Genomic DNA, 23,512 nt, shown 5'->3' on the forward strand with positions numbered 1-23,512 from the left:
TTCGATCCGTGTAGAGGAAAAAAAATATGGATATTATGCGGCCTGAATGTTTATCAAGTGCTAAACCAACAATAACAAACAATAGATATTGAGTGTGCGAATGGGAATAACAAAAAAAAGTCGCACCCCGAATGAATAGTGGATACACTTTAAACCAGAGTGTCAGTCAGTCTGTTATCCAGTTCATTTTCGATCGTTCTGTCGGTAGCTTTTTGTTTATTCAGTTTTTTATAAAGTTATAAATGTGAGTCTATTAAAATCAGTTCATGTCCATATGACACGAAAAATTAAGAATATTTAAATGATGATAAGAAATTTGATTATTAATGAATCCATTTAGTTATAAATCTCCAAATTTTATCAAAAGTTTTCAAAGATTCTAACATAGCTCAAATCATTGAATGAAGTAATTTGTTGATATAAATTGAAGGTCAACTAGATTTTTTATTACCGATCAAGTCGGACAGCGCCATCCGTCCTCAACCTACCTGAGCACTTGAACTCCTGGTCGTGCAAATCGGCCACGTTCTGTCCCTTTAGCTGACTGGGTGAGTGGCATCGCGTGTACGGAGCAAGCCGCGGTGCATTTTTCAGATAACGTGCCAACCATGACAGATGACAATCGCACGCGAATGGATTTTCCGAAAGACGCAACGCACGCAGCCGGGGCATTCCGGTGAACATATCGCGTGGCAACGTGGTGATGTTGTTGTTATTCAGGGTCCTGTTGAGTAGGTTTGCAAGCGGATACCAAAAGGTTAGAGAACTGTGATGTCTGTGTGAACGGATCGAAAAGACTTACAGGATTTCAAGCTCCGCCAAACCCTTGACCGCTTGCTCATCCAGGCAGGTGATTTGGTTGTTGTCCAACTGTAGGCTCCGCAGCGAAGTGGCACCTTTAAAGGCTCGCTTCGGGACAGCTGAGAGGACATTATGGGAAAGGTCTCTGCAAACAAAGAATGAGAAGAAAATGTGTTTAAATACCGTTATTTACTCGGTTCTGAGATCGACACTAATATTAACAAGTGCTACTCCATGTCGTTTGAGTACTCTAATGTTGACAATCGATAATTTTGTTGTGAGTCGGGACCATAACAATTATAAAGTTGGGTGTGTAGTATTGAGTTTGTTAGAAAGTTTTGTATACTTCTTGCATGCATAATGTTCATGGAAGGATAGAAGAGTCAACTATCATTGAATAGTTGTTTGCCCCATATAAATCCTATGTATATAAGACAATAGCAATAAAAAGTAAAATAACAATATATAAACTAAACAACAATTTGCTTTAACTCTTGGAAATATTCAAAATATATACACTAAGCGTGCAAAAAAGCTATCCAATTCAAATTAGTGACAAATATGTTCAGAAATTTGCATTTGCATAAAATGCAGCACGAACATTTAATATTACAAGCTCAACAGTTCACTGGATTTTGAATAGAGAAAAATGTAATTTATCATAAATAGAAGCTAGCACCAAAATATACAGCGAAAAACTCGAAAAATACCAATTTTGTGACGTATACCTAACCGTAAACACTTTGCGAATGGGAAATTCATCACAATGGATGAAAAATTGTACTTTACATTTTCGCACCATGAAGTAAGTGGATTCGATGGCTATTACGCTGACAACATTGCAGCAACACCAGACGATGTTAAACATACCGACAAATTGAGCCGAAGTTTATGGTGTGGGCAACCATTTCAGAGTAGAATGTTTCAGTGTCTCTGATTCGTCTAAAACTATAGCGGACGACGCAGATGCCTACACTGACAAATACTTGCCGAAATTCAAGCAATTCATAAAAAAAATACTACGCTCGTGAAAAGATCATGCCTTTACGGGATCTTTCAAGCCGTGATTATGCGAAAAAATACCGATTGTTATCATCGACAAAGGTTAAAAGAAATCGAACCCGTTACCGTTCAAAACCTAATTCGAAACGATTGGCGCACATTGGATGATATCGAAGGAATAGGTCCATTAAGTACTCTGTAAATGCATACTGTCGGCTGATCCCTTTGTAAGATTTTTTTGGAGTTTGTTAACGATTTGAAAGAATCTGAGAAAATGTTTGACCGAAATAGCAAATGTCCACCCGAACAAACACAGGATAGTGATAGCTAGTTATTAGCTTACAAACGAGATTACTTGCAGCGAACTAAGCGGGACTATAAAGTCTACATACCCGCTGGGGACGTTGAGATAGAAGCGCGTTGTCAACAAAGAAAGTTTAACGTGTGAGGATATACACTCAGGTTTTTTTACGCGGGGGATACGAGCCGCGTAAATGAAAACCGCGTAAATTTCAAAATCCGCGTAAATGAAAACCGCGTAAATTTCAAAATCCGCGTAAATGAAAACCGCCTAAATTTCAAAATCCGCGTAAATGAAGACCACTTAAATTGAAGAATCCGCGATAAAGGTAACCTCATTGATGGATACCGCGTAAATTCCAAAATCCGCGTAAATGAAAACCGCGTAAATTTCAAAAACCGCGTAAATGAAAACCGCGTAAATTTCACAAACCGCGTAAATGAAAACCGCGTAAATTTCAAAATCCGCCTAAAAAAACCGCGTAAAAAACCCGCGCAAAAAAAAAACCGCGCAAAAAAAATTTGAGTGTACTGGAGAGGGGGAATTGCTGTTTTAGAGATCCTTTTGTTAGCAGGAAAAAACTGTATTGCAAACGTATGCATTCAGTATTAATCGCAGAGAAAAAGAAATCTTTCTTTCCTCGCGGCGATTGCATCTTTCGAAGGATTATTTATCGAACGAAGTCATATGCAGGGATGCCAACGGTACCGATAAACTACATTTTTTCGGTATATTTACATTTGCACAAGCCGTACAGCCCGCTACAGCGACGCATCACTACAGCTCTTGCCAGAACGGTAGCCAAACCTAGTACATTTTTTCCGTACAGCAGTAGAATACATTTTTGTTTTGCTGCTGTACTCCGACTGCTCGGTGAGAGTGTGGCGTTTGTTCTCTCGCTTTGAACACTTTTCTCTGCATAGTCAAAGGGAGAGGCCCGCACACGAAAGCGTTGATGCCGGTCGTGGCGTAAACGAACCGCATTAATTGTCGTCGTTTGTGATTAAAAGTATTGAATAGATTAAAAAATTTAAAAGTTGAAAATAAGGAAAGAGAAGCTGTACCGCTCGCGTTTGGTGGCTGTACTGGGGACAGTATTTTTTTGTCATGTTACTGCTTCGCTTACAGACTGCCGTACAGCGCTGGGCGTCCTGCACCAGCGAACGACAGCAGCGTCGAAAGAGAAATGAGAATGTAGGCAGAAAAATTACAGCCGCAGAAAAGGTAGGCATTTTGCATCCTTGGTCATATGTGTAATGGTGGTGGTGAAAGCACCAATGAACACCGTAACCGCCATTCTTTGCAGATGATTTAGTTTTGACTGGACTGTCATCACCTCTCCCCTTCACCTCCACAAAAGGCATCCGTATGACAGTGCTGGACATATAATTGTCGTATAAATCCAATAGAAGAATCGGGGTTTGAGACCCCATGTCTTTCCAAAAGTCCGTCTGCACTGCCAGAAGGCCGTACATTAGACCGGCAACAGTTTTGACTCTTTTTCAGAGCACTGCTAAATCAAACGGTAATTGACTTCACATAGCATTTATCAAATATGAGCTTTTTCCAAAAACTCTAGTTCACTCACAAGAGTTTAAAAGTTTGTATGTGGAAATATATGAAAAATAGGCAATAGAAACAATGAATTTAATGCCAGTGTCATCTCAGTGCATCTCAAAATTTGCAGATATATTGCTTAAGGTATAAGGATCAACATTGCCGAAGACTGCAAATTGATCCGATTTTGCGGTAAAAGGATATTGTTATATAAAGTTATGTGTTGCCTCTCTTTCTCGCACATTCTTGAAATAGGAATTTTCAAAAAAATCCGTTGGTCTTCAAAGATAAATGACTTTATCGGGGAACCCCCAATATGCAGTCTTCAACAAAGCTGTTCGTTATAAAATAAGCTACGCGACCATAAATTTTGAGGTATGCAGAATTACTGTGGAATTTTTTTATTGGATTTTAAGTTTTTATTTCCGAGTTTCCATATATATTACTATAGAAACTTGAAACTTCTTGCGGGTAAACTAGAGCTATTGGAAAAGCTCAAATTTAGCGTATGATCTGTGCATCCAATTACCATTTGAATTAACAGTATTCCAAAAAAAGTCAAAATTGTTGCCGGTCTACCATACATGCTTTCTTGACCTGTATATGAGCAGACCAGTTCAGTTTGGAATTAAAGAACTGCAAGCGATGTACACTAGAGTGGCTCGAATGGGACATTTTTCAGCACAGCACTTTTGAGTTCCTTTTGTGGTCCCAAATGCCTTTGCAAAGTTTGGGAGTGGTCGGTTGCTTCCCGGGTTTGCGCATTGCGTTCAAAGTTTGTATAGGATTTTATATAGAGAAATCAATTATTTTGCATTTACGTTACGTTACAGGCTTTTGGGACCACAAAAGGAACTCAAAAAGTGCTGTGCCCGCTAGTTTAAATCATTTTGAAGTTTTCCCATTCAACCGCGAGCCACTGTAATGTACACCGTTTATAATACGCTTCTTTGCGAAAAGAATCATTGAATTAATTGATTTGTCGAAACCACTGCTCGACAGTTCTTAATACTTATTGCAATAAGTTAAAGATTGTTCCAATACAAAGTCCAGTAATTAGTACTTGGAAATCGTCAGTAAACCTGTAGGCTAGAAATCCAAACTCATTAAGTTTCCTCAACGAGCCGTCGACAGTCAGGTTCCATAGCAAAGATGATAGAACGCCACCCTGAGAACAGCCGCAGGTTACTAAGCATTGTGTTTATCCAACCCGAATTCCATGCAGATACTCCATGACAGCACGCCATTTCCAGAATAGATTGGAAGGACATATTGTCAAAAGCACTTTCAATATATAGGAATACATCCAAGCTAAAATGCTTGAGAGAGAAGACCTTTTCAATGTTGTAAACAACAGTGAAGCTGAGTGATCGTGTATTTCTCACACCGATACAATTTGTGCAGTGGATATTCAACTAAGCTAACGTTCCTGATGTGATGATCGATTATTCGCTCCAAAGCAAAATAGTTCTCTGTCCACTTGTACGATTCAGTGGGAACCAATGTTCGTACTAACACCTACGATTCCGAATCACCAAAATGAGAACTGTAAATTTTCTTCAGCTCCTGTTCAATACAATTTGGAAAGTGTGTGTGGAAGAGACAGTTAAGAACATATTTACTGACGCCGGCTCCAAGCTCTTTCCATATCCTTCTTTATTCCTTCAAGCCTCTCTGCAGGGAGGTACACCTTGACTTAGGGACTCCTCTTATCAAGTCGTCTACTACGATATGGCAACAGGAGTGCAGTGGCTCACTTCTTTGCCGAATGCCACACGGTCTCTGGGCAGGTTCGTCGGTACACATCGAAATTTTATAATTGAGATCCAGCAAAACTTTGCTGAACTACCATCAGCGGAAAGCCTCACCAAACGCCCAGCCAACAAAAATTCGTCAAAATAATGCCGATCTTCGGAGAAAAATTTTCGGAGTTCCCTGTTTTGTGGATTTGTACATCCGGAACATGTGGACGGTAGTGTAATTCTTAGTCGGTTAAAACAACCACTACCGACACTACACGACATATCTAGGCTGCTCGGTGCAAGAAGGTGACATTGAAAGACAACTTACATAGATGGCCGAATAGCCAGGATTCGATGATCCAGAAGTTATCGACGAAACCTTAGAATAATTAAGCGCTTTAAGCACATCTCCCACGTATTGGACTCGTGTTTGCTTCCCGATTCATCACTCGGAGTCAACTTGTAGTTTTAGGGGTTTAAATAAGTAGTGTGAACCGTTTGCACATAGTGCTTAATTAGGCCAATTTGGCGGTATTTTTGATTTATCGTTTAACTGGCACTAAGTTGGTGACAGTTGCTAACGAAATGGATTCAACGAAATTCAATTTGTGTTGGGCTCGTGATGTTTCTTTTTTTGTAGGGAGAAGCCCATTAATGGATGAATATTAATTTAATTTTTCTGTAAGATTTCAAAAACATCTTACATACCACATAAATCAGCTATTAAATATATCACACATCCCCATCAGGTTCGTATTGGCAATACTCAGGACGTTGAAAGTCAATTCTCAAGAACTACCAAGATCTTAAACGTCTAGGAGACATACCCGATCAGAAAACATAACAAAAAGATTTCAAAACTATGTCTCGCTTTGTTACTTGTTATAATTTTCTGTCATTTTAACTACTTAACTTAACGAGACCAAATTTATAACACAATATGTTACGAAAATTGCATTCTGTTATAAAGTTGTTATTTCATTCTAATCGGGTATTGACATTAACCTGTAACAGAATACATGGAACAACAATTTGATCAACTAGAAGCATTCCAATTAAAATTGCTTTGGATATAGAGGGGAAGATGGGGTAAAACGCACCCCCTAAGGAAAGCTGATCATAACTCAACTATAGAACATCTATTGGGAGAATTTAATTAATTATATCGTTTTGCCAACATTTTCCTCTGTAATCACAATCATAACGCTTTGCAAAATATTAAAAAACATAAAAGTAATTCAATTCTTCAAAATCATTAAAAATTACCTTTTGAAAAATAAGCGGGGCAACATGCACCACAGACCACAACAACGGGGCAGAATGCACCGCAACAACGGGGCATAATGCTCGGCGAACAAGCAAGTAGTGTTGTTTTCTGACGGGATTTAACAAAAGTGTGCCATTAAATAGCCTAAGGGTATGCAATTAGTAGGTTTTCAGAATGATTTTTCTGTTTTCGATTAAAAAACCAGCAAAATAAAAGAAGAGGGCATTTTGCCCCCAATGGAGCAGAGATATAAATTTAGCAAAAAGTGAATTATGTGGTAGATTTTCATATATAGTACAACAGAATAATGAGCTACGGTATAAATAGAACTGGAATGCACTGATATAATAGTAAAACAGCATTTATAAAAGCTGAAAATTCTTGTTGCACGAGCCACATGAGAAGAGTACGTTATTGTTTCTTGTTTATTTCTCGAGCTGCTATTGATGTACGGTTATCAAACTTTGACAGTGTATGTTTATTATGACGGACTTCCGACTGGTGTTACCCTTTTCTACAAATTTTCAGCAGTTTTCGATATAAGCAAAGGGTACATTTTGCCCCGGGGGTGCGTTTTACCCCATCTTCCCCTACTTCGTCTTTTAGCCGTTGTCTAAAAATAGACAACGATTGACATAAGGTGGCAGCTCCACCCGGTAACGCCACGTTCAAAACCTTAGAGCAGAACTACTGGCTTGCACAGCTTCGATCCTGTCAATGTAAGAAAACTAGCTGCTAGAATTGCGAACAAGAAATACAATTTCCATTACTGTTCAATTGCAGTAACCAGTAAACCAGTATAATAAAAGAAAGCCCAAGCAATAAAAAAATTCCGTATTGGTAGGATATTTCTTTATTTATAATCAATTCAAAATCATTTTTATTATATCATATATGCCGAAATTGAATACAGAGTACTCAAATAAGGCAGTTTCGTGATTTCGAGTTTTAAAGATTTTGCCCGATTTATGTTCTGAGCTCATTCGCATTGAAGACACTTGACAACTAGAGTAGAATGGGGTCAAATAGGTATGGGGGTAATATAGGTATGGGGGTAATATAGGTAGAGGGCATTATCTTTACTATGCTATTGCAGAGGTCGCTCGTGCTGCGTGAATCAGATACGCGTTGGAGAACATCGTTGACGTCATTTCGGCTGTTACCGTGGATTAGCTGTATTAGTTATGGCGTCATTTATGTTTTCGCGTGTTGTTCTGCGAAAACACATTACCGTTCGTCGTCAGTATAGTACATTTAATCAATATAAAAAATATCAAATGAGTTTTTTCTTTTCGTAAAAATTAATGCTGAACACGGATTTTGAGTTGGTGTTTCGATATTTTTGTTTTTGGACCAAATACGGACATCACCACGGAACATACGCTTAGGCGCACGATAGGTTAGCCGTTTAGGGACACTACAGGCCACTACTATAATGTAAATTTAAATTATTTTGACAGGAGAATTGCGCGTAATTTCGTGCGAAAAACGCCAAAACGAAGTGAAGAGAACATAAAGAACGCAATGGCTTCTGTTCAAGATGGATCCAGTATTCGATCAGACTCTAAGCAATTCAAGGTTTTGCTCGAAACAATACGTGCTCGTGTGAGTGCTCGTCATCAATGAAAGCACATCAGATATTTCGCGTGAGTTAACAATATAATCTTTTAAGGTTTTGTTGAAGCAGATGATCGAAAAAGGGAAGGAAAAAGAATCAAATAAAATGCTTCGAAGCGCAAACGTGATCGTCACACAGCTAGGTAACCACGTGAGTTGAAATGCACAACTTCAATTCCATACTCTGGTAACGACGACGACACCGAAAAAGTCATTCGTAAGTATAACGCCAGACGAAGCTGCTGAAAATACATATTTTTTCAACATTTCCATCCGCGGTTTCATGATTTTTCACATCATTTGCCACTTCCTCATTTCTTATCTTCATGACGTCAATGGATTGCATTAATCTGCAGTATTCATACTCTTCAAAGAAAAGTTGAACCGCTGATTTTCTAGGCGTGTACATTGTTTTATTTAACCTATGGTACCCCTAGATTATAAAACATCGAATACAGTGCCTTTGCCTTATTGGATTTACCTTAAAAAATATTCAGCCAGGCATGAAATCATTATTGCTGTAGAACTTTTCAACAAGTGCTTGTTTGTCAAAATCAGTGCAAAAATACCATCGCACGAGCTCGCCAAAATAACTGACCACTTGACCACTCTACTCTATCGTTTCTTTAAAACTTCCGTACACTGATTCCCTTTTCAGAACCAGTTCGTTGAAGTACGAATGACCCATATCAAGTTTTTAGTTTCTAAGGAATAATAAAGCATTGAAGAAAGTTACGATGCGTCATGATTCTGGATTTAGCGTCTCTCTGGTGCTGAGTGACAGATACTCATTAGACGGGTCAAAACAATATCTTCAATATTGTTTCTTAGTTCATTCTGGCCAATATTGCGTATTTTCTAGCATATTTGATACCTTATTGATTAGGTTGATCTAATGGGCTATTTAAATACTGAGCAAATATAGTAAAAAATTTAATGCAGTCTATTACCTTGTAGGCAGTACGCTTGTGTTCGAATCCCATCCCCGCACATAGCGTTGGAAATTTTCCAATCCGAAAAAGGATGAATGAATGACAGGGGGTGGGCGTAGCGTAGTTGGTAAATCGATTGCCTTGTACGCGTACGCAGTCAACTTGTAGTTTTAGGGGTTTAAATAAGTAGTGTGAACCGTTTGCACATAGTGCTTAATTAGGCCAATTTGGCGGTATTTTTGATTTATCGTTTAACTGGCACTAAGTTGGTGACAGTTGCTAACGAAATGGATTCAACGAAATTCAATTTGTGTTGGGCTCGTGATGTTTCTTTTTTTGTAGGGAGAAGCCCATTAATGGATGAATATTAATTTAATTTTTCTGTAAGATTTCAAAAACATCTTATCCAAATACCACATAAATCAGCTATTAAATATATCACACATCCCCATCAGGTTCGTATTGGCAATACTCAGGACGTTGAAAGTCAATTCTCAAGAACTACCAAGATCTTAAACGTCTAGGAGACATACCCGATCAGAAAACATAACAAAAAGATTTCAAAACTATGTCTCGCTTTGTTACTTGTTATAATTTTCTGTCATTTTAACTACTTAACTTAACGAGACCAAATTTATAACACAATATGTTACGAAAATTGCATTCTGTTATAAAGTTGTTATTTCATTCTAATCGGGTATTGACATTAACCTGTAACAGAATACATGGAACAACAATTTGATCAACTAGAAGCATTCCAATTAAAATTGCTTTGGATATAGAGGGGAAGATGGGGTAAAACGCACCCCCTAAGGAAAGATGATCATAACTCAACTATAGAACATCTATTGGGAGAATTTAATTAATTATATCGTTTTGCCAACATTTTCCTCTGTAATCACAATCATAACGCTTTGCAAAATATTAAAAAACATAAAAGTAATTCAATTCTTCAAAATCATTAAAAATTACCTTTTGGAAAATAAGCGGGGCAACATGCACCACAGACCACAACAACGGGGCAGAATGCACCGCAACAACGGGGCATAATGCTCGGCGAACAAGCAAGTAGTGTTGTTTTCTGACGGGATTTAACAAAAGTGTGCCATTAAATAGCCTAAGGGTATGCAATTAGTAGGTTTTCAGAATGATTTTTCTGTTTTCGATTAAAAAACCAGCAAAATAAAAGAAGAGGGCATTTTGCCCCCAATGGAGCAGAGATATAAATTTAGCAAAAAGTGAATTATGTGGTAGATTTTCATATATAGTACAACAGAATAATGAGCTACGGTATAAATAGAACTGGAATGCACTGATATAATAGTAAAACAGCATTTATAAAAGCTGAAAATTCTTGTTGCACGAGCCACATGAGAAGAGTACGTTATTGTTTCTTGTTTATTTCTCGAGCTGCTATTGATGTACGGTTATCAAACTTTGACAGTGTATGTTTATTATGACGGACTTCCGACTGGTGTTACCCTTTTCTACAAATTTTCAGCAGTTTTCGATATAAGCAAAGGGTGCATTTTGCCCCGGGGGTGCGTTTTACCCCATCTTCCCCTACTTCGTCTTTTAGCCGTTGTCTAAAAATAGACAACGATCGACATAAGGTGGCAGCTCCACCCGGTAACGCCACGTTCAAAACCTTAGAGCAGAACTACTGGCTTGCACAGCTTCGATCCTGTCAATGTAAGAAAACTAGCTGCTAGAATTGCGAACAAGAAATACAATTTCCATTACTGTTCAATTGCAGTAACCAGTAAACCAGTATAATAAAAGAAAGCCCAAGCAATAAAAAAATTCCGTATTGGTAGGATATTTCTTTATTTATAATCAATTCAAAATCATTTTTATTATATCATATATGCCGAAATTGAATACAGAGTACTCAAATAAGGCAGTTTCGTGATTTCGAGTTTTAAAGATTTTGCCCGATTTATGTTCTGAGCTCATTCGCATTGAAGACACTTGACAACTAGAGTAGAATGGGGTCAAATAGGTATGGGGGTAATATAGGTATGGGGGTAATATAGGTAGAGGGCATTATCTTTACTATGCTATTGCAGAGGTCGCTCGTGCTGCGTGAATCAGATACGCGTTGGAGAACATCGTTGACGTCATTTCGGCTGTTACCGTGGATTAGCTGTATTAGTTATGGCGTCATTTATGTTTTCGCGTGTTGTTCTGCGAAAACACATTACCGTTCGTCGTCAGTATAGTACATTTAATCAATATAAAAAATATCAAATGAGTTTTTTCTTTTCGTAAAAATTAATGCTGAACACGGATTTTGAGTTGGTGTTTCGATATTTTTGTTTTTGGACCAAATACGGACATCACCACGGAACATACGCTTAGGCGCACGATAGGTTAGCCGTTTAGGGACACTACAGGCCACTACTATAATGTAAATTTAAATTATTTTGACAGGAGAATTGCGCGTAATTTCGTGCGAAAAACGCCAAAACGAAGTGAAGAGAACATAAAGAACGCAATGGCTTCTGTTCAAGATGGATCCAGTATTCGATCAGACTCTAAGCAATTCAAGGTTTTGCTCGAAACAATACGTGCTCGTGTGAGTGCTCGTCATCAATGAAAGCACATCAGATATTTCGCGTGAGTTAACAATATAATCTTTTAAGGTTTTGTTGAAGCAGATGATCGAAAAAGGGAAGGAAAAAGAATCAAATAAAATGCTTCGAAGCGCAAACGTGATCGTCACACAGCTAGGTAACCACGTGAGTTGAAATGCACAACTTCAATTCCATACTCTGGTAACGACGACGACACCGAAAAAGTCATTCGTAAGTATAACGCCAGACGAAGCTGCTGAAAATACATATTTTTTCAACATTTCCATCCGCGGTTTCATGATTTTTCACATCATTTGCCACTTCCTCATTTCTTATCTTCATGACGTCAATGGATTGCATTAATCTGCAGTATTCATACTCTTCAAAGAAAAGTTGAACCGCTGATTTTCTAGGCGTGTACATTGTTTTATTTAACCTATGGTACCCCTAGATTATAAAACATCGAATACAGTGCCTTTGCCTTATTGGATTTACCTTAAAAAATATTCAGCCAGGCATAAAATCATTATTGCTGTAGAACTTTTCAACAAGTGCTTGTTTGTCAAAATCAGTGCAAAAATACCATCGCACGAGCTCGCCAAAATAACTGACCACTTGACCACTCTACTCTATCGTTTCTTTAAAACTTCCGTACACTGATTCCCTTTTCAGAACCAGTTCGTTGAAGTACGAATGACCCATATCAAGTTTTTAGTTTCTAAGGAATAATAAAGCATTGAAGAAAGTTACGATGCGTCATGATTCTGGATTTAGCGTCTCTCTGGTGCTGAGTGACAGATACTCATTAGACGGGTCAAAACAATATCTTCAATATTGTTTCTTAGTTCATTCTGGCCAATATTGCGTATTTTCTAGCATATTTGATACCTTATTGATTAGGTTGATCTAATGGGCTATTTAAATACTGAGCAAATATAGTAAAAAATTTAATGCAGTCTATTACCTTGTAGGCAGTACGCTTGTGTTCGAATCCCATCCCCGCACATAGCGTTGGAAATTTTCCAATCCGAAAAAGGATGAATGAATGACAGGGGGTGGGCGTAGCGTAGTTGGTAAATCGATTGCCTTGTACGCTGCGCACCTGGGTTCGAGTCCCGACCCCGCACATAGGGTTAGAAATTTCTCATAAGAGACTTTTCTAACCCGAAGAGGCGAATGACCCTAAGGTTAAAACCTCTATAATCGAAATAAAAAAAAGGATGAATGACCTAATCTCTCAAAATCTGCTATTCTATTTTAATATTATCTTAATAGTAATCAATAAAAGTGATAATGGGTTTAAAGATAAAGTACTTTATGTGGGATTACTTGCAAAGACACAAATTGTTTTTTTTTCTGCAGCAATGACATACACGGATTGACACTCATTTTCCAGAAGATGATATATTAACTAACAAAAAGTGAGAAAAAAATAATAAATCAAAATGACTCCTTCAGAAATGAACCATGCAATGCGTGCAAATTAATTAATGCGTCCAACCATTAAAGATAATCACAGCTTTTAAAATAACGAAACCATCGACCGCAAAACAATGAGCATGGCATGGAGTAGCCGGGAGCGAAGCGACAGAACCTATATTAAACGATAAATCATTTCCTACATCCTACTACTTACAATCGTAATAAATTAGCAGCGCTCGATAAAAAATTATCTGGTATTGATTTTAAGCGATTGCTATTAAGTCGTCTGAAAATAAAAAAGAGAGCGTGAGGCGAGAAAAAGGGAAGAGAGTAATTATGGAAAAAATACACACACCGAAATGGAATTAAACGATTCGTCGAAAAAAAAAGTTGAAGAGGCGGTGCCGAATGACACAAAACACAATACGAAAAAGTATACAATGGTCGAAAAAAAAGTCATAAGCAGACAAGCAGTAGGCTGTAAAATGGCACAAAAGCGTGATAGATTAACAAAATCGATTATTCGATAGTGATTTTATCGGACAATTGGGTGTAATCGGCGTTTCCGTGCACCTCCGAATTTCATTGTTGGTGTGTTGTGTATTGTGTTTTGATCGTCAATCGCCAGGCAGTAAGTACAGCAGGTTGTATTTATGTGAGAAATAAAGTAAACGGAAATAGGAACATACGGTGCTATGTTTCGACGATGAATTATGCATTGTGCTTTGATTTAACCGCATCCTTTCATTGCATTGATTAGGCGGCCTAGGATTGTCGAATTGTGCGCGAATTTTTATCAATTCATTTGCTTTAGTCTCAAAAAGCAATGTAACTAGTAGCAAGTTAAGATATTGGAGTGAAGCGAAATTTTGCACAAAGTGTCATAATTGTTTATCTTAATTTTGAGTTGAACAGAAATTTTTCTGTCCAATATTTTCAAATAAATCGTCCCTTATGACAAGCGCCATTTTGCACATTTCCAGTAAAATGATTTTTAAAGTTTGAGATTGAATATCTCGAAAGTTATAAATGGTAGAAACTATTCAGAGAAGACAATGTATGTTTCTATCTCTCAAATATGAAGAAGATCGGTTGACTATATTGAGAGTTAATGCTAATAATAAAGCAAAAGTCGCACTCACAGGTGGCATAGGTGTGTATTGATGACAAAATTTGTATGGCGTGTCGTAATTGTGCATGGTAAATTTTCCATTCAAATAAAGCATCAATTTTTTACTGTTATTAGTATCTTCGGTTTTATTGGGTCTAGAAACAATCGGTGAGATTCATTTTAAAGGAAATTGGCCAAGGAATCTAGAAAAATAAAAAAATTTGTTCACAGTATTGCCAAGCATGTAGTATTTTAAGTATGCATTTTTCTCGCAATACTTGTATTTTACTTTAGAAAATTATTATGCCTTTGTATTCCTCAAACATTTTTACAGATAAAAACACCTAAAACTTCGATATAACTTGAGCAAATTTTAGGATACCGTGATTTGAAGCAAATAGTGATTTGAGGCAAAAAAAACTCAATTTATCATCATGTTTCTCGCTACATCTGAGTAATAAATTCAGAAATTCTGAAAACGTCACTTCGAAGAGATGTTTCGGATAAGTAATGTAGAATATCTAACTCAGTTTACCCCAAAAAGGCGTTTGCCATAAGATAGCACAACAACGACGAAATATTGAGACTGAGAATAGTACTTGATCAAATTAGAATTTTCTTTTCTGTAAAAACATAGCACTGCACGTACATATTTTAAATTTAATATAGATAAATATGAATGGTACAACTTACAATCGCTCCAACGATATCAGATCGAGCAGGGCGTCCTTTTCCACGGTATAGATTTGGTTATCAGTCAACTGCCTGCGAAAAGTAAGTGAAAATACGCGTTTTAAATATGTCTTTAATATGAAAAAGTTAAAGGAAATTGATTATGTAGTTTGTATTTAATAAAACGATAATACTTGTCTAATGAAATGACTCAATCAAGAGAAGAAATGTTAGATTCGATATATCTGAATACCCAAAATTTGTAGAGCATATTTGTCGAAATATTATATAATGAAAAAAGGGACATTATAAAAAACAACCAAACCATTCAATATCCTAACCGTAATCAAATTTCTTCAAAATTAGTGTGGAATGCTGAACCGGCAGTAATTCAAAAATCTCACGAATAAATTACAGCCGAATCCATGTGACGCAAGCTCGAATCCCAATCGTGAATGGCGACAGGGTAGATTGAAAAAAGATCACCATTTCACAGCGAATAAATTATTCTGCCGATATACAGCTTTGTGTTGAAAATACGTGTATAATTAATTACAGCTCTTCCGAGCCCCGGCAAAGTGGACCTTTTTTCCAGGGAAAGTATATAAAGTTTACGGCGGTACCCCGCAAAGAGTTTCATAGATCACCACCATGCTGAGAAACATTGGTAATAAAAATCGGAAAGGAAATTTGATCGCAAACCCAAAAGCCATCGGTTTCATTAGCAAACGGACCTATTGATACTGTTTATTATCACCCCTAAGCGATCGCTTCATCACCCTCAGAGTGCTGATTTAGCGCAGGTAGCTTCGCTTTACGAGCTCATTATTCAAATAACATGTGTAATTCGATTTCTTTCGTTGGTTTCTCACCATCCATCGCCGCTATCAGCTGACTGGTTTTGGGCTACACAATTTGCCGCTGGAGTTTTTCTAATCGATTTCCAAGTGGTGGTACGACAGAGTGGCCATATTTTCGGTACTAATGAGCAAACATCGATCGAAACATGTTTCACAATTGGTTAAATTTATAGATTTGAGGCGTATGCAGACAGGAGTGTTACGAGCATCTCGGTTATAACGATGTAATTGGCATCAAGCTGAGAAGACTTTATTTTATTGTGATGATTAGGGAAACGAAATATTTAGACAAATAGTATCAGCATGCCCTCATGTAACATTTCATTAAAGGGTGTCAAATTGCATCACAGAAAAACGCCGCTGAAAATAACCCATTGGGTAATTTCTCTTGAAAATTTGGATAGAAGTAGTTTAGCTTAGAGGTTACAGGCGACTTAATCCTTTGTCTGATACCGCAGGAGTCAGGATCTTTTGGCATTGGAAATGTGAATCACCTGAGTCTACGGCATGACCCTTTTCCACGCTTTTCTAAACTTTTTTCCTTCAACTCCTTGCTCTCCCTTGAGTACTATGGCTCTTAATATTGAAAAATATACTTCACTTTCTAGTCCCTTGCTAATTGAATGTCGTTAAAAACATAAAAAAGGAAAATTGACTCACACTTAGTCGTTAATAAAAAAGGAGAAAAAAAAGTTAAATTTTTAGGTTTATGATTCAACGTATCTCCACCGGGATTGGATTTTGACGCGTAGTCGTCATTGGAACATATTTAAAAATATTTAAAATACAATGACGTTTAATTGTCCGTAAAATCTGCCATAGGCTTGAAGAGGGCAAACTGTCATAAATGTGCCTGTTCCGCGAAATGATTCATTACTTCATGTGTGATCAACAACGACTTAGCCGGCATGCGCGACTATTTATTATTATTTATTTATTTAAAGGCTTTAATTTCATACGTCATTTTCCTAAGGAGAAAGAAAAAAATGACATTATATTGTTATTATTTTGTTATATGGGTATTGTTGCTCTGGAGAAACGGTGTGGTCTATTCTGTAACAGATGATCCAGAAGTCCCGCGCTCATGAGAAAGGACGGTAGCACTAACTCTCGAACGGGGTCGTTGGCGAGGATCTTTCTGGTGGAATGTGGAAATTTATAGTGCTGAAAGAGATCGCTGAACTCCCGATAGTTCACTGACATATGTTGTACCGTGGTTCAGGGTACGAATGTAATGCATCTAGGTGGAGAAACCCGCGATACGATGAGGGCGTGCGAGACCTTCGTGTGCCCAACTCTGAACCGCGACAGTACACGTTGTTCTCTTCTATCGGTTCGGTCTGTCCGGCAGTTGAGCGAGCCTTCGATGCACTGCGGTTATGACACACGAACGTTTCCATAATATTTGCTGAATTGGACCAATATATCTGCAGCCGGGACATGTCTTGTGAAACATTGGCGGATGTGTCTCTCGCTGGCCACCAGGCAGTTAGCCATTTCATTTCCGTCAGTTCTGCAGTGACCGGGGGCCCAGCAAATTTGGATGATTGGGTCATACTTGTCCTCGATAGCCTGACTGAAGGGGTGGTGGGATTCGCCCGACTCAAGGGAGAAGATGACTGCCTGAGATTCTGAAAGCAAAATGACGGGTGTATCTTCCGCTTTCTGGACCATAGTGAGAGAAATCGCTGATGCCTCGGCAGCGAACACCGAACATAGCGCAGGTCCTTCCGCTATTCCGCTTGGGTTCACTACCAGCAGCAGCGCTCCCTAATTCTGTAGTCGGAATTATGTCCCGATTGCGTTCATGGTTGTGCCATGGCCGGTCGCGAATTCGGTGTAAGATGGCGATCGGTGGGAGATCCATGTTAGTTATTCTCGATGAATCTCGCTGTCTGTAGTGAGAAGCAGTAGTCCGGCGGTACACTCCAAAAATCCCAATGTTCGTCATGATGAGTGCAGCCGCCCAACGTAGGGGCTTCTACGCAAGTCTCTCCAGCAGTGTGACGATTGCAGCTGATTGTTTTAATTGATCGCAACCGGCTCCGGCAGTATCTTACGTTCCTTACGACCGCCTCGTCCACTAGGATTGGCCTTCCTGTTGTAATATGGTTTGTGCTACAGCAGTACGAAAACACGCCGATTAATGCCGCTCATCGGATCACCGCACTTACAGCGACATGAAGTTTACGATGGTCATCGGTCCTTTCCATCGCGTTCAGCACGGTGTCGTCTGTGTAGACAAAATCAAATATGCTCGCCGGCAGGCTGGCGAACAAAGAGTCCCTGGGGGTCTCGTGTCTTCCGGAAAGGTGTTGGAATAGGGCACCCCTAATTCCCAAGCGAAAGGTACGATTGGACAGGTAGTCGCTCAGGGAACGGCCCATGCTTTTTGGCGATGCCCCAGGTGGCCAACTGTTGCAGTACTCGGTTACGCCACATGATATTATATGTCTTCGCCACGTCGATAATAAAGATGTCGGCATGCAGGTTGTCGGTAACCGATTGGCGTACTACCTCCCTTAAGCTAGCAAACTGCCGTTGATTCAAGAGTTTACGCTTCTCCAGTAGGCCCATCAACCGTCGGTTGACCATACGCTCCATCGTCTTAGTGAAGCAGGGGAGCAGACTGACGGGTGGAAATCATCTGGCGTTCTGTTCCCCTGGCATCGTTTTGGGATAGGAATTACTAGTTGAAGCTGTAAAATATCGCTGGCTTGGCTACCGGCGGGGAGTGTCGTAGTAGAGGATAGCCGTCATCCAACCCAAAAGACTTGTTGTATGTGGATTTTAATGCTGCACGAAATTTGCTTCTAATGAAAGGTTAATTGTATACTTGGCCTGTATCGGGTTCGAAACGAACGGGCCTTCTCTCAGCCCGTTACTGGATTCGCAGAAACACAGGTGAGAGGGCGGCGTCTGCAGACAGGATCTCGAAGTGCCTCCAGCTCGCTGGCATCGTCCACAGAAGGGTCCTTCATTGCCTGCAGCGCAGTTCGGCGTGCCTTGATGGCGCTCTGGGCACCACCAATGCATCGCTTGTCGAGACGAGCTCCCACTTGTCCTGGATATGCAAGAAACGGTGGCCCTATTGATGATACTAGTGAGTTCATCTGGGGTGTATAACTCGTTTCGATTTATTAGATAGTTGACGGTCTCCTCGGCGTCTGCGCGCACGTAACCTGGATAAGGTCAATATTACACGGGTCGGCAAGAATAGTCCACATACAAGATTCTGCCAGCACTTCGGAGACAATAGTAAGGTGGATGGCGGTTTGCTTATGCCCGCGGATAAATGTCGAACTACCGCTGTCGAGAACAACGGCGTCGTAGTTCTACACTGAACTAGTTGCCGATATCTTCGGTATCCAAAGATATCGGCAACTAGTTCGGTATCCAAAGGAATCGGTCGACATAGCATACCGACCCGGATGGCCAGACCAATCGTCTGGTAGCGGTTATCCGCGCTGGCGGCGTCCCACGAATACCGGTATTCAAACCTTGATGCCGGGTTCGTCATAGCCAGGATGTGTGTCTACTGCAACGCCAGCAAATGGACTGATATATAGTCCTTTGGAACTTTTGAGGTTTGGCGCAGTGGTTTCCTACTCTGGGGCCCAGCAAGATACGCGATACTGGAGACGGCCGTGATTCCCGTCGCTTGGGACTGCTGTGTTGGTGGATTTGCTGGATTCCTGTCTGGTTGGTCTGTGGTGGATGTTTGCGAATCGGAAAAATGGATGCTAATGGGGATGTTAAAGGTACATTCCTGTTAAGGCTCCTGCGTCCACAGCCGTCGGGGGTGCCTCCGGAACTTACCCGATCAGGGTCGATATAGGTGGGCTTTGTTTCATATTTTTGTCGAATTTGTTACTACTGTTTGCCTATACATAATAAATTGCTGTTCTGTAGTCGATACAGAGCTAGTCGGATATTACGTAGCACGCAGTCTGAGGGTATTTCGGCGCCCGAGATGTTTAAAGGTCCGAGAAATGAATGATTGTTATTGCGGATATTCGTTCGGGTTGTCCGTTGCGCTTTTGGTCTTGTTGGTTCTGTGTTGTTTCTCATAGGACTTCGGGATTTATCGCCGTCACCTGTTCGGATATGCATTACTGTTTTCGTTCATCACTAAATTTGGGACACGCTGTTGTTTCGCGGCCAATTGGATGCTGTCGGTCGATATCGCGGACACCAACTCGCTTATTGCCGTTTTCCTGCTCTTCTTCTGCTATAGCGTGTGGGTTAGATATGCTCGTTTCATTAATTGCCTCGTACAGTTGTTGCTCGGCGGTTTTGAGCTGGCGAATGGCCCCCACCAGGTGGTTATGCAGGTGTCATCGTCCCGTTCATTCTCTTTTGCGCATTGTTCTTCTCCACCTTAAGTTCAATGAGCTCCGTCTTCATCCTAGCGGCAGTAGACACTTTCTCGTCGTCTTTTAGGTCCATGCCTGTTTGAGTCTGTTCGCCGTAACCGTGTCTTCTGTGGTTTTGTACGATTAGCGCTCTTCCTTCTGAGAAGAAAAGGTCTTTGAAAACTTTCACTTCAATGATGGCCTTCTCTTTCATGTATTGGAGCAGTTATTAGCTCTAGTTGGATGCTCACCGTTACAGTTTATGCACTTTGGGACGTTTGTTTACGGGTTCTGTTGATCTGAAGGGTAGTTCAGACAAGTTTCCTGGTTGGGGAACACCATAGTACCGTGCCCAAATTTGCCACAGCGGTAACACAGCATGGGGGATGGGTAGTAGAGTCAAATACTAGTTTGTACTAGTCCGAGATAAGTGTATTCAGGGAACATTGAATCGTGAAAAGATATCACCACCAAAGGAGAATTTTTCATTACTCTGTTGAACAACTTGGTGATCCTGCGGACCGCTACGAGTCCTATACCTTTCAGCCCATCAAGGAGTTCGTCGTTGATCATGTCTTTGGTATCCATGTCATGGACCACACCCTGAGCGACGTTAAGTATGGAGTGAAAGACTGCTTCAACCTTTTGCCCGTCAATCAGCTCGTTTAAACACAGCAGAGCGTTGTCTTTTTCGTGCTTAAGACGTATTGGGTACCTCTACCCTCTTTCGAGGCTGAAAGCAGTTTTGTCGGATCGCATCTTAACATACGTTGCACCAAAAATTTCAAAATCGTGAACAGGTTGACAGCCAGTCGGGTATCTAATTCAGCAACTGAGCTGGAAGTAGCAGGCTCTGTTTGTCAATGATATCGCCTGAGTTTAAGTATCCAAGTGAAGTTCGAGTTCAAAAAGCTCCGCTGTCCCTAGAGCGGTTTAGGTGAATTAAATTGTTTTTTAACTTCCCAGCTACCTTTATATAATTCAGAAAATATTATGAACAGGTTCTGAAATATCTCGGATTGAAATGGTGGTACATTTGCAGTGTTGACAGAATTTATAAATTTCTGAGATTACTTCAAACCTTCAATCTTACAATCATTATTGCATTTTTATGAAAAATGATAGCAAGTTATGGTTTTCTGCAAAGTTGTTAACCTCTTTCTGGACTACTCTTTAATTGCGTTGATTTTTCGAAACTGATGGAAACAGCGATCTGTATGAGTAGAGATGCAAATAAGTTAATTTTCCCCTTACTGATTTCCTTAAAAACTTCAAAAGCAATGCGCAAATCCTAGGAGAGACCAATCGCTCCCATAATTTTCACTGTCATTTGGGACCATAAAAGACATTCAAAAGTGCTGCGCTCAATAATTAGGATCATTTTTTTCCATGCATCGTCGAGTTAGTCTAATAATCTTTAGTAAATTGGATACTAGAAAAAAAAACTCCAAAGCTGCGGATTCCTGGTCTTGATTCCTCGAATTCCATGTGAATGGGCGGTGCAAAACAAACAGGATGAGCAGACGGTAACAGAAACTTAATTAAATAAACTTATACTTTATCACATTTTCAGTGAGTCTTTCTTAATCTGTTTTTCGTAGGACATCTACAATAACGATCCCTACACAATCTAATTAATCCATTTTTTACGCATAAATAGTCAGTGAGGATTTAAGCACTTTTTTGAAAATTGGCGAAAAGTCATATGAAATTGATATGCCTTTCTAGGCAGATGACGGAAACCACATCAAACCAGAGAAATGTTCGATTCACAGCTCATGAATAAAATATTGGCAATTTCCCACCATTTCTAATGGAAGCTAACCACACATAAATGTAGAACGTAGATTCGAGTACCCTCATGCGACAAACGTCGCATGTATATGTAGTGTCTAATGATTCGGAAATTAACTGGATGTAATTACAAGTTTGAAAGCTTCCTTCTTGGTTGCTGCTATTGAATCGCTCTCTTGAGAAGCGAGACACTATGAAGTAAAAGTTTTCGTAACACTATTAAAAGTACTTGAACGGCGCGGCAGATTCACATTAAATTTAATTATTACCCATTATAAAAGGAATCCACTCGCTGCCGGTGATGTCGAATGCTTGCTGTCAAGTAGTGTGCAGCCACTTGCTCTAGCCCGGTGAAAGCATGCCAACTATTATAGCGTGTGAGGTTATGCGAAATTATACTTTTCGAAATTTGATGAACTCTTGCAGTGTATGTATATATATACTTACAATATTCGCAGCTTCGACAGGCTCTGGAAATCGGTTTCGTAGATGACGGTGATGTTGTTGCCCTGCAGGTCCCTGTAAGCGGAAAAAGGAAAAATGAAAGGAAATTAGTTTACGTAGCTTTCATAAAATGTTCTCTGAAGTAGTTTCGACCCTTTCGCTCCTAGAAAGTCGTGTCACTGGTGATAGTTTCGGCTTTGGCATATTTTATGAACTTGCCTCGGATGGTTCATATGTATACTTTGCTGCCAATCATTGTGTCAATTATTATTAAATATAAAACTTTCCTGCAGTGGCAGGAAGCACCATTGATAAAATCTTGTTATCGTTCCGGTTTCGCTGTCATGCAACAAGAAATATTCACTGCGACCACCAGATAGCAGTGCAGTATAGCCCCGGAAAGGAGTGTCCCAACTGGGGAATTATTTTCGCAGCTGATGGCGAACACTAGATAAAATGAAAAGTTTTCTTTCAGCCATTCACAATGGATGCGGTCCGACTTTTGAGTTCACCTCCGTCCGGTAAGGCCAGCGGGAAGGAGGGGTAAAACCGCTCGGTAGCAATTTAGTACACATTTTTATAATGTTTTTCATGATAAAAGGTTTGTATTGGATGAATGTATTGGACGTCACGAGCTAAGAAGCATTTTTAATGATCTAGCGTTTTTAAGGATCAATGATGTTTTATTCAGTTCTTAACTGTGTGTTATATTTTTGAGGGGAATTTTTTAAACGGGATAAATTTGGACTAGCTATAAGGTATTCAAGTGGTTATTAACTTTGGTAACTGAAACTTTTTAACAAAGTACCACTCTTTAAAAAACATTTTACTTTCACTAGAGAGTCACAATTTGACGTACCTCTTTGTTTTACCGAAGAATTATTCGATATAAAATTATTTTCGCCAATTTGATCGCTTCCTGAATAAGGCAATCCATTTTTATTTGTGTAATAATCGAAACAATAACCAGAATTCTGTCTTACTCTTTCATCCCCAACTACAACTAGAACGAATGCGATATACTGTGCGTTAAAGTTGCTAAATTATTTCAAACCCTAA

At 39.4% G+C, this 23,512-nt stretch overlaps 1 protein-coding gene across 3 annotated transcripts in view; it reads right to left on the reverse strand.

Annotated features, from left to right (window-relative positions):
* Nucleotides 1-23,512, reverse strand: part of LOC131683563 (protein slit) — a 566,205-nt gene that overhangs the window by 26,786 nt on the left and 515,907 nt on the right. For 2 of the 3 annotated variants that reach the window (XM_058965639.1, XM_058965638.1), the window contains exons 3-7: nt 22,457-22,528; nt 15,022-15,093; nt 13,432-13,503; nt 803-946; nt 489-724 (exon numbers count right to left, since the gene is read on the reverse strand). In XM_058965639.1, the coding sequence (XP_058821622.1) occupies nt 489-724; nt 803-946; nt 13,432-13,503; nt 15,022-15,093; nt 22,457-22,528 (596 nt within the window). The remainder of the gene's footprint in view (nt 1-488; nt 725-802; nt 947-13,431; nt 13,504-15,021; nt 15,094-22,456; nt 22,529-23,512) is intronic. The other variant, XM_058965640.1, reaches the window with a different exon arrangement.

The sequence above is a fragment of the Topomyia yanbarensis genome, chromosome 2, assembly GCF_030247195.1.
Source record: "Topomyia yanbarensis strain Yona2022 chromosome 2, ASM3024719v1, whole genome shotgun sequence".
Classification (NCBI taxonomy): domain Eukaryota; kingdom Metazoa; phylum Arthropoda; class Insecta; order Diptera; family Culicidae; genus Topomyia; species Topomyia yanbarensis.